Genomic DNA, 13,067 nt, shown 5'->3' with positions numbered 1-13,067 from the left:
GCAGAAAACGCATCCTGATTGTTTTCTTTTCTTTCTTTTTTTTTTACAAAAGCTCAACAATTTGTTGTTATTGTGAGTTTATAGAAAATAAAAGTAGACCCTTTACATTACTCTGATCTGTATGATAAAAAATTACAGAGTATTTTAAGTTAAATGCAGTAGCTAAAGTCCTTAGCGTTAAGGCCTGCCGCTGTTTCAATGCAGAATTAAAATTAGAACATCATTAATTGTTACTTTTCTGTTACTTTCCCATGATGATTATTATTATTATTTGTATTGTAACAAACATGTAAATGTGGTATAATGTTACTGTAATCAAAAGTTTCACTGTGCTTGTTTGTAAGCAGATAAAGGATGCTAACACTGGACAGAAAACGCTGCCCCAAATGGATGAAGAAATCATGGCATCCCTTCGTGGTAGGTATTCAGGTTGGCATTGGAGGGGTTGACATTACATTGCAAAGTCCCACAATGGGCATGATTTCCCTTTGCTTAACTTTAGTAACTTTATCCCTGTAATACTGGCTAGCTTTTACATTTCATCCATCTGTCATGTACTACAGATGCAGAGTCCTTTCTAGTTAAACAACACTAACTTAACTTTCCCCCTTATTTTCACGTAGAGCTCCCGGAAATGGTTAAATTAATGAAGGAGTGTGTGCAGTGTGTCCGGTCATTGATTTGCTCACCTGACGGAACCCCCTCATCGGCAATGTCATCTAATACAGTGGTCAATGAAATTGATATGGTATGTTACAATTAAGGGCTAATGTGTCTATCACTTAACAGCCATCATGAATTCATGGGTGTTTAGAATGTTGAATTTCCACCATGTAACTTTATGGTAAAATGGATCAATCTTAAAGTGATTTATCTGTCGGAACAGCAAAAAAGTACCGAATTCCCTACCGAGTCCCTTTCCCATTTAATTGAATTTGAATGGCTTATAGTTGACTGAAAGTTTAAACTGGCAAGGTTAAAAAAACGTGACAAAAACATTTCAAAACCAAGCTAGATTTAAGCATATTTTCACATTGGAATAATATTTATTCCTCAGAGATGGATGTCCCAACTATGTATTAATTTGTCAGTGGACTCTCTTTCTCTCTCCCTACACATCTCTCTATACAGCACCCCTTGGCTGGAACTGCAGTGATAGTCCCAAAGAGGGCCTTTCAGCGGCTGAACAGATCTCGTATGACCATTTTTGCCCAGGAGCTGGCTGTTCTGGTTTTCACTAGGGAAATCCTTGCAGAGTCCACCCTGACAGGGAAATCTGGGAAAGTGGACTCCCAAAAAAGTCAGCTTGATGTTGCCAAAGTGCAGGCCATAACAGGTTTGTAATTTTCTTGAGTTAACCCTCTGGGGTCTGAGGTGTTTTCTGGGCCCTGGAGGTGTTCTGACATGCTCTGACATTTGTGCTTATTTTTGTTACTTTTAATATTTCCATGGATAAAGTCTGATTACACTGTATTCACCACAAACTCTGCTACAATAATATCTCAGCAGCATGTATGTAAAAGTTTGTAGTTTTGAGAAAATTACGTTGTTGAAAAAAATAAATAATTGTAGTCACTAAAATAAGGTCATAAAACCCATACTGACTTATTGGTCACGTTATTATCATGTAGTCTACACATTTTGCTTCAAAACTATGTGAAAATCTTCCTGCCCACTCAGTACATCACGCGAGTTGGAGAAATGTGTCACCTTTTTCAGACCTTCTGAGTTTGCACATAAGGTGGCCTTCTGCTGCTTGCAAACTGACTCTTTTGAGGAGACAGTGGATTTCCATTATTTTGGTGCCCTGATTCTACGCGATATGCGCGAATACACTGTAGGCTCACTCTCGCTCGTATCCAAGGTAAATCATCAACATTATCATCCCTTACATGTGTTTTATTTAACTAAATACTTAATAATCAGCTAAAACGCATGCGCAGGACACTTTACTTCCTGAACAAGTGTGCACCTGAGTCTGTGTTGCTTTCACGTTCACGCGAGCCGCGGCACGGTTCGGGAGCAACCAAACTCAGACCACCTCCTCCAGTTAGTCTCGGGTTCGGTACCCCAGTACGCACCCAGGGCCGCATGACAGCGTTCACATTAGCGATTTTTCATGCGAACCGTGCCCCGTTCCGAACTAAACTACCAGTGTGAAAGCACCCTAACAGAATGGATTTATTTACAACACAACATAGTCCTAAGATACAAAAAAACAGAGAGACGTGAACAGTCACACATCTTAGTTATCATTTCCAAGGTATTTGCTTCAGGTTAAAAACACAAAAATTTGTGTGAATGTTTTAGTCAGCAGGGCTCATCAGTGCCATCTGGTCCCTGTAAAAAAAAAAAAAAGTAACAAAAGACAAATGTGAACATGCTGATATCAAGAGAAACCTGCCAGATTTGGGGAAGAAAATTATTTTAGATCTAATTGAATTTTTCTGATTAAAATTGCCATTTAAAAAAAAAAAAAAAAACCCGGTTTGTTGTGCCTTGTAGGCATATACTTATACGGCTGCATAAAATAATAATAATAATATTAATTTTACATAAATACAGGCAGCCTATAGCGATAAATCAATAAAAAGGAACACTTCAGTACACTGCACTAGAGAAACATATATGGATTATCATGTTACTTCAAATGTTTTCATTCGTTATGATGTTACAAAATGAGATTGGAGTAAAAACATGAAGCCTAATGTGTGATGTGTTTTGCTTTTGAAACGCACAGCACGTGCAGAGAACATTTACTGAAGCGACCGACCGACCGCTCCAAACTATGAAACATTATTGTTACCACATTATACATATCTACGTTTGAGCAGATATCCACAAACACAGTATTTAACAGTAAACACTGGTCTAAACATTATAAAATTCATCATGTTAGACACTCATATAAACACTCATATCAACCTAATTTTATATCATGCTGTTTAATTATTATCGAACATAAAAACATCCTTGTATCATACATGTATATTTATTTATCATTGAAAGGTTGCCTGCCTGTCTATTGTTAATATTTTAAAAATTTTCCATCGATTTCATAAAGTTCAGTCTGGCACCAGTTCAACTAGTACAATGTACAGTTTATGCACCAATAACACTCTAGCTAATATATGTGAGAATACATTTCTTACCTTCAAAATCGTATTTTCAAACCGCATTCTTCTTCGTCTGAGGTAAATCCAAGGTAAACTCATAGCCTGTCTTCCAAACTCGATGAAAAGCAGAGGAATGATGAAGTTTCTCTTCTCTCTTCATGCTTTGTTTTAAATTGATGAGGGAGTTTACAGGTTTTGGGTTCCTTCACGTGGACGATTAGCATGTGAATCGCTTGTGCGCATGTGGGTCTGGTGACATTAGAGATAATGAGCATGCGTTTGAGAAACTGTACCTCTCGTTGCTTTCATACGGATTACTTAAACAGAGAATATTTGGTTTTGATATGATTTACGTATTTTAAAAATAGAGACTTAAAGCTTTGTTAAGACAAGTTACAGTTAATTTTCTGTTGAGTTTCAGAATGAACCTAGTAGTAAAGAGGAAGAGATGATTTGGTTCACATGCCACATGAACTGAGGCACTACAGCAATCTGTCAAATTCATAATGAAATTGAGTTTTCCTTAACAATAATAAACAACACAACTGTTATTGCCATTTTTTTTAATGAGAGGTACACTGCAATTTTTTGTTCATTCATCAAATAAAAAAAGCTAGACTGCAAAATGTATTATTGGGATTTTAAAACGACATTGGTTCATCAAAATGATCTTACATGTGTGTACTCGCTTTTGTTGCATACAGTATGTGTGACTACCGTATATACTGAAAGCATTATTGACATGACATACTGATAAAATTCCTCACTGCTAATCCTCGTGTACTTTTTATTTAGTAATACTTGTTTAATACAGGATTTTAACAGACTGAAGTAGTGGGAAAAAAAAGTTGTATGAACATGCCCTCTGACCTTACCTCGTTCACTTTAACAGATGCTGTTCTTGCAGAGTTTCCACACACAAGTGTGTCTGATGTGCGAGCGGCCATCAGGCGCAAGTGTAACAACGAGCATTTCAGCAAGAAAAAGTAAATAACAATGTGTAGTTTGTGTGTGGCCGCTGTTCCAAAATGTTTTTTTTTTCTCTCTTTTTTTTTTTCTTCAGTGTTCTTTTAATTTAAAAACATGGTTGGTACATTTTATTATGTTTTAAAATAATAAAACCGTGTACGAGATTTAAATAAACACTGTTTGTGTTGTCAATACCATGTGTCTCTGTTATTAAAGTTATGTTATTTATTGTACTAAGGGCCTTGAAAACAAGTGCATTCAGTATTGTGTTAAAAAAAAAAAAATCCCCCAAGAAATTCAGTCTTCAGTATTCTGGTAAGATTTTTAAAATACTGCATTGTGACGATGTAATGTTTAAAGTATATTGTACAAAGTATAGCTAAGTAATATTTGTTTATTAATGTGCATTTGTTATTGAAGACAAAGTGTGCTATTTGTAGTATTTGGATTAAGCCAAAGGTATTACGGAGAATATCATTTTTACTCAAAAATAATAGACTTGTATATTGCTCGTAATGATTTTGTAATGTACTTGTAACACAGATAAAGTACACTTTATTGTCACTAATCAAGTATGTAACTAGTCCCTACACAGGCATATACTTAAAGTATACTAAGTATACTTGAAGTTGTTCCAATTTAGCACACAAAAGTACACTAAATACACTTAAAGTTATGCTTTACTACAATTTAAATACAACTAAAATATACTCAGTACAAAATTAGTTGTTTCAAAATAGCACACTTAAAGTTAACTAATCCTTAACACACTTGAAGTATACTTATAATTAGTGTGGCTGCAAGTATACTTAGTATATATTTTTTATACATTTACGGTATATTTCTTGTATGTTTCGAAGACACTTGTAATTAATTTGTAATGTACTTGTAACACAAATAAAGTACACTTTAATACACTAATCAAGTATGTAACTAGTCCCTACACAGGCATATACTTAAAGTATACTAAATATACTTAAAGTTGTTCCAATTTAGTACACAAAAGTACACTAAATACATTTAAAGTTATGCTTTACTACAACTTAATTACTACTAAAATATACTTAGTACAAAATTAGTTGTTTCAAAATAGCACACTTTAAGTTAACTAATCATTAACACACTTGAAGTATACTAATAATTAGTCTGGCTTCAAGTATACTTAACATATTTTTTTTTCACCAGGGTTTTCATTTCAATTAAGTGTTCCACAGCATTAAAAATTTGATGTAAAGGAAGGTTGACACCAATAAAGTGAAATACAGTGTACAAGTCAAATGAGATGCATTGTGTGATCATATCAAGGTATTGCTGCCTGACATTTTGTGTATTACTAAGCAGCGATTAACATTTGTTTTTAGATATGCTTCACAAATAGTTTTAGTCTGTGACATTTAGTTCAGTATTTATCAACTCCCTGAGTTTGATATAAAAATCCACAGTTGAATAGACATCTTTTGACATATCCAGATTGTGTTCTGTAATGAGGTGAACACAGGCATCAAACACGTCTTTGTCACATGGGTAGTCTTTGAATACACATTCCTCCAGACACACTTCAACTTCTTGTGGGCCTACAGGGTGTAAGTAATCTCTTGCGCCATATAATTGAGGTACTGCATGCATAATGGATGGGCGACCATTTGGAGATCGAGAGTTATGAATTGGTCGTATTCTATGATTGTTCCAAGATGATGTCACCTGATCCAGTTCCTCCTGAAAAATAAAACGAATAAAAGGTTTATTTACATGATGGCTTTATCATTTAGTCAGGAAGGATACCAAAGCACCCTTACAAAAGATTCTAATTTTTCCATAATGTAATTCACCAGTTACTTTATTTTGTGCAGTGTTGGGTAGTGAAGGCTGTTACTTAGGGGACTGTGGGTCCATGTCCCCTTAAAATGATATCCAGAACCATTTTTTTTTTGCATTTATAGGGTCAATTTTTTTCTAGCCTTATGAAAATTATCTTTCATCTTTTATCTAAAATTCTTACATTTAATCATAAAAAAAAATAGAAAGACACTTTAGGTTTTTACCATTCAAATGAAATGTATCAACAAAATCTATCTCAGAAGTGACAATGCATTTACACAACAATTACAGTTGCAGAAATGATGTTATGAGATAAATGTTTTAAATGTAAAAATGTTTAATAGTCTATAGAGAAATGCAATTATACATTTAAATACACAATTAAAACTAATAGTAAGTGGTAAAAAGCCACTGCCTTAATGAGTCATTGAACCAAAACTTCTGTAGAGTCTTGCGCACAGGTTTAATGCGTTGTGCCATGTAACTGCCATGTAGAAATTGCATTTCTTAAATTATCTACTTTAGAGACACAAAGTAATTGTCAACAGGTTTAGACGTAAAAGGATAGTTCACCCAAAATAAACATTTTGTCATCATTTACTCACCCTCATGATGTTCCAAACCTGTTGGCCTAAATATGAGTTTCTTTCTTTTGTTGAACATAAAATAAGATATTCTGAAGAATGTTGATAACCAAACAGTTTTGGGTCCCCATTGACTTCCATAGTATTTTTTTTAATACTATTTGGAAGTCAAAGGGGACAAAACATCATCTTCCTTTATGTTCAACAAAAGAAAGAAACATATTTAGGCCTAAAGGTTTGGAACAACATGAGGGTGAGTAAATGATGACAGAATGTTCATTTTGGGTGAACTTTCCCTTTAAAAAAAATTAACAAAATAAAACATGTATTAAGCTGTATACGTACTTACCTGTATTAAGTTTTGAAAACAGAATTGGATCAAACATTTGTCCAGGAAAGTGTCAGCATAATGTCCATCCTCTTTCATATTGTCAAACAGGTTCATCCAAAACTGGATGCACTGACTTCTAAGTGTAAGCCACCATCTCTCAATCCGTTGATTGCTGGTGCTTGGCCCAAAACTGACGCAAGCAGAGTCGGGATGCGTTCCATGATGCAGAAATTTCTGCATCTCTGCAACATTGACGTTCTCTGTGCCGAGATCCAATCTCACCATATTAGGGCAGCCCTCCGCCTCTATGACAGCTGTCATAAAGTACCCAGCAATAATCCGAGGATCATTGTTTGTTCTGTAAGCTTCAAGCCACATCATTTTTCTTGAAAACCCGTCTATGCACCCACTTATACCAATTCCATATGGTTTTAATTTATCGTATCCATCGATATGCCACACATAATTAGGTCCACGGCTGAAATACACTCGGCGGCGAAGTCGATTCCTAGACCTCAGGTCAACTCCCTCGCCATCTAGCAACCGTAAAATCACCCGCACTGTCTCTCTGTCAGTGATAATTCCATTGAGCCAGCATTTCTGATGCATCCACCTGTAACCATGCGACTGTCCTGATGTTTGTAGTTGTTGCTGAATGAAAGCTGCCACATCAGCTTCATCAGTCTTGTTCTTCCTCCTCCAAAGCTGGTGCTTACTCAAAAGTCGCTCAAGGGTGCGATTGCTAAATATGACTCCATGTACCTCTTTCAGTAGAGTTAGTATTTCACGATTTGTTAGTCCTCGTCTGAAATACTGCTCTATTTGTTTAAAATCCATGGATCACGCAGATGCCCATGTTTGCAAGAATCAGCAACAGCAACAACCGGCGCCTAGTCTGTAGGCGTAGCGCGAGCGCACAATGCGTCACAATTAGTTTATCATTATTATATGTTAAGTTAAGTCATTATTACGAGATGTTAAGTCATTATTAAGAGAAAGTTTCTCATTATTACGAGATGTTAAGTCATTATTATGAGAAAGTTTCTCATTATTACGAGAAAGTTTCTCATTATTACGAGATGTTAAGTCATTATTACGAGAAAGTTTCTCATTATTATGAGATGTTAAGTCATTATTATGAGAAAGTTTCTCATTATTACGAGATGTTAAGTCATTATTATGAGATGTTAAGTCATTATTACGAGAAAGTTTCTCATTATTATGAGATGTTAAGTCATTATTACGAGAAAGTTTCTCATTATTACGAGATGTTAAGTCATTATTATGAGAAAGTTTCTCATTATTACGAGATGTTAAGTCATTATTATGAGATGTTAAGTCATTATTACGAGAAAGTTTCTCATTATTACGAGATGTTAAGTCATTATTACGAGAAAGTTTCTCTTTATTATGAGATGTTAAGTCATTATTTCGAGAAAGTTTCTCATTATTATGAGATGTTAAGTCATTATTACGAGAAAGTTTCTCATTATTATGAGATGTTAAGTCATTATTATGAGAAAGTTTCTCATTATTATGAGATGTTAAGTCATTATTATGAGATGTTAAGTCATTATTACGAGAAAGTTTCTCATTATTATGAGATGTTAAGTCATTATTATGAGATGTTAAGTCATTATTACGAGAAAGTTTCTCATTATTACGAGATGTTAAGTCATAATTACGAGAAAGTTTCTCATTATTTTGAGATGTTAAGTCATTATTACGAGAAAGTTTCTCATTATTATGAGATGTTAAGTCATTATTATGAGAAACTTTCTCATTATTATGAGATGTTAAGTCATTATTATGAGAAAGTTTCTCATTATTATGACTTAAAGAATCTTTTTTTTTTTACTCAACGTGGCGGAAACGGGCTTCCATAAATATCTAACACAAACACACGCACACACATTCATACGAGTTGCAGAAAGAAAGAGAGAGAGAGGAAAGAGTGAGTTTTAAGAGATGAGATGATGAAATCCCAAGTTTCTATGCACTTATAAGACACAACCTGAATGAACCATCAATTATTAATTTAACCCTTTTATCGTTTCTTAGGTTATTAAATCTGTATCAAATACACCAGTTCAGCTTAAGAGTCTGGAGGCAGTACTTGCTTGTCTTTGCTTTTGGGGATTCCCTTTTGTTGCATGAAAGGGGTTTTCCCGGTCCATTAGTTGGCTGGTCTCCTCCTGCCTGATGTCTGGGGCGGCCAGTCACGTGGTGTGCTGGCGGAATGAAAGTCTTTGTTGAAGCTGGCTTTGCAGAAGAAACGTGGATCGAAATCTTGCCGCAAAACTTAACTTAGAACCGAGACTCACAACGGAAAAGAAAGGAAAACTTAGAAAAGCAAGGAAATTGAGACGAGAGTAGATGATGGCTTGAATGAAGTTGTTTAACCCATGTTCTTCTGATCTTGATTTGGGTTCTTTCGTCTGCGCGTTTACATGGTTAGTCTGTCTGGTCTCTTCTCCCTTCGCGCACTTTTTTTCTTGTTGAGAACTCTTCTAAAACTTTGTTCGGGTCTAAGATTTTTAACTCACATGTTTGTCCGGCCTCCTGGATCAGTTCTGACCAATTAGACACTGTCTTTATTTAGGAGGTGGCGTTCTCTTCACTTCTTATTATAAATCAAGCTTATCTGTGCTCTTCTTACTCTCTAAGCTCTAGCAGAGAGGACAGAGGCCACAGTTTAGACATTATTACTATTATAAGAATACGAAACATTTTACACAGATTTCAATCAAGCCATCTTTTGAATTAAGAACATACGATCATGCTGACAGGAAGCACGACACACTTTCATTCACACACCTAATAGTTATAACAATTACATGAATTATATGGCATCTAAGCATATCAGATACACACGTCTATTGTAGAAACAACATAGAATCATGTAGTTGCATGATGTTTTATTATAAGTCCATTGAAAATTGTTCTTGAATGATTTTATGTATAGTTATAGGTAAAATCTCAGTTCTGTGGTTTGAAAAGATTTTACAACCTGAGGTCACTCAGAGGTCCTAAGAAGAAGATGGTCTGTTTTGTATCTCTGTGGAGTCCAGCAGCTTCTCTGCTGTTATCCTGATCGAGCACCGAGCTTTTGTCATCTCTGAACCAATCATTCTTTTCCAAGCTATCTCACGTTGACAAGTTCTCCCTTTAGTTTGGCCATAAAAAGTTCTTAGTTGGAGGTTTTCGTTGGTTAGGTAGACTGGTTGGAGCCTCCTTTTATGGCTCTGGGATTGGTGATTTGATGTCTGGAATGTTGAGTTCTGTGTGGAATTATGTTTGAACAATTCACCTGGAAGATTCCTTTGTGTTTGTTTCGCCCTCAAATCCTACATTACCCAGAGCAGCTTACAATTGGGAAAAGACAAGCATTTAATGATATAATAATGTTGCGTTCATAAAACACAGCAATTGCAATTAATATCTTTACATCACAAGAAATAAATGTTTTTGAAAGAAGCAGAAATATTTTATGGATCCTGTTTTCAGAGTTTCATCAGAACTAATAGTTAATTTTTTAAGTAATCTTGATGTATCCTAGAGCTCTAGTTTTTATCCTGCTCTCTTCTTGATTTTTTTCTGGTGTTTCAGATTTTCAGGCTCATTTATTTATTAGTTTCTCAATTATAAAATCCATGTGCAGAAGTGTGATCAGAGAATCAGTATTGAGTGTGATCATAGTTTGCACAGAGTCAAAAGCTTCAATCACCAGCTTTATTTTCTCTAATTCTCCTACTATAGTTCTTTTTGACCAAAGACACAGTGTCCCTAACCATCATATACTTTTTTTTTTTTTTTTTTTTTTAGTTTGTTTGAGCTAACTTTGCTTTGTTCCATCATTTTAACATGTGTTAATAAACTGGAATTATTCCAGTATCCAACTGCTTCTGTAACATATCTTAAATCATCTTAATGGTTTTTGGTTTTATGTTTTCAAGAAATTTAAAGAATCCTGCCATTCCTCTAAAACTGAGATTCCTTGATTTTTCCTGTGTCTTTTCATCTTCTTCATCATCAGGTTCTGACTGACAGTTGTCAAACAGGAAAAACACTGGCTGATTCTTGTCATTCACTGCACACTTGATTTCAGCCTCTTTAACAGCCTTTAGTGCATTTTTAGGTGGAGCTCCATCTGAGTGTGTGAAGAGCAAGACAATGTTTTCAGAATTATCTTTCCCAAATAAAGACTGAACAGCATCAAATATGTATGTTTGTCTGTAAGAGAGTCGATTTTGGGTTGCATTAATCACCAGACAAACTGCATCTATTTCATGAACACAGTCATCAAATCTGCTTAATCTAAACAACCCCATGGCAATCTCTTTATCAAGATCGATTCCACGTTTGTTTCCATGTACTAGTGTGTTGATGATAGTTAAATCATCAACACACTAGTACATGGTGTGTACTAGAACAGACCGTTCACCCGGAAGCTGCGTTTATTGTTGCGGGTGATTTTAATCATTCAAACTTAAAGTCAGTGCTACCGAAATTTCACCAGCATGTTTCCTGTCACACCAGAGGAAACAAAACCTTAGACCATGTTTACACAAACATGGCTGAAGCTTACGTCGTGACACCCCTCCCCCACTTGGGACAGTCAGATCACCTTTCTTTGTTCCTCACCCCCAAATATGCACCTCTGATCAATCGCGTGAAGCCATCAGTGAAGACCATCAAGGTGTGGCCTGCGGGGGCAGATTTCTCACTCCAGGAAAGGTTTCTACACACAGACTGGAGTATGTTTGCTTCTCAAGCCACCAGTGGCTCTCACACGGACATTGACTGCTACACCTCCTCTGTACTGGATTATATTAATACCACCATTGACAGTGTTACAACCCAGAAGCAGATCACCACATACCCAAATCAGAAGCCATGGATGAACAGGGAAGTGCGACTCCTATTGAAGACACGCAATACTGCCTTCAGATCAGGAGATGCACAAGCCTATAGCACATCCAGAGCAAATCTGAAAAGGGGCATCAAAGAGGCCAAGCACTGCTACAAGCTTAAGATAGAGGGACACTTTTCCAACGCTGACCCTCGGCGCATGTGGCAGGGCATTCAGGCCATCAGTGACTACAAACCCTCTCACTCCACCCCCGCAGCCACTGATGTCAACTTCCTGAACGAGCTAAATGACTTTTATGCTCGCTTTGAAAGAGACAACAGAGAAACTGCCACCAAGCTCAAATCCTCAGCTGACCACCCACCGATCACACTCTCCTCCACAGATGTCTGCAATGCACTGAGCAGGATCAGCGCGCACAAGGCTGCTGGACCAGACAACATCCCTGGACGCGTACTCAGGGCATGTGCGGAGCAGCTCGCTGGGGTTTTTACAGACATTTTCAACCTGTCTCTTGCCCAAGCAACTGTACCAACATGCTTTAAATGCACTTCCATTGTGCCAGTGCCAAAACACTCCAGCCCGAAGTGCCTTAATGACTACCGCCCTGTAGCACTCACACCCATCGTAATGAAGTGCTTTGAGCGGCTGGTCCTGGCACACCTAAAAGACTCTCTACCATCCACATTGGACTCACACCAGTTTGCCTACCGTAGCAATAGGAGCACAGAGGATGCAGTCTCCATGGCACTGCACTCTGTGCTCACACATCTGGACAATAAGAACACTTATGCACGCATGCTGTTTGTTGACTTCAGCTCAGCATTCAACACTGTCATCCCAACTAAGTTAATAGCCAAACTTGGAGACCTGGGCTTCAACACCTCCATGTGCAACTGGATTTTGGACTTCTTGACCAACAGACCCCAGAATGTTCGATCAGGCTCCAACTGCTCCACATCCATCACACTCAACACTGGTGTACCACAGGGCTGTGTGCTAAGCCCGTTCCTCTACTCCCTCTTCACCTCCGACTGCAAGCCTGTGTACGGATCTAATTCCATCGTCAAGTTTGCGGACGACACTACGGTGATTGGTCTCATCAGCAACAACGATGAGACTGCCTATAGGGAGGAGATCAAGCACCTGGCCACATGGTGCACCGAAAATAACCAGCTCCTCAACACCACCAAAACGAAGGAGCTCATCGTGGACTTCAGGAAAGTGTCAAGAGGCACACACGACACCATCCACATCAATGGAATGGCTGTTGAGCGTGTCTCCAGTTTCAAGTTCCTGGGGACCCACATCTCGGCGGACATGACCTGGACAACCAACACCTCCAGCCTGGTCAAGAAGGCTCACCAGCGCCTCTTCTT

General features: G+C 37.2%; 1 protein-coding gene across 2 annotated transcripts; it reads left to right on the top strand.

The window, feature by feature from the left end:
• Positions 1-351: 351 nt before the first annotated feature.
• On the top strand, positions 352-4,677 carry LOC311284422 (protein insensitive-like). 2 transcript variants are annotated; one of them, XM_084399458.1, is made up of 4 exons: positions 352-417; positions 624-748; positions 1,132-1,336; positions 4,009-4,677. In XM_084399458.1, exons 1-4 carry the CDS (start codon positions 387-389, stop codon positions 4,104-4,106), a joined length of 459 nt encoding a protein of 152 aa, XP_084255584.1. In that variant the 5' UTR covers positions 352-386; the 3' UTR covers positions 4,107-4,677. The 2 variants fall into 2 exon arrangements, with proteins under 2 accessions (XP_084255584.1, XP_084255583.1); XM_084399457.1 differs by having other exon boundaries at positions 376-429.
• The last annotated feature ends 8,390 nt before the right edge of the window (positions 4,678-13,067 follow it).

Source organism: Rutilus rutilus (assembly GCF_951802725.1).
Source record: "Rutilus rutilus genome assembly, chromosome: 24".
Lineage (NCBI taxonomy): Eukaryota > Metazoa > Chordata > Actinopteri > Cypriniformes > Leuciscidae > Rutilus > Rutilus rutilus.
This window is presented reverse-complemented; position numbering and strand designations above follow the sequence as displayed.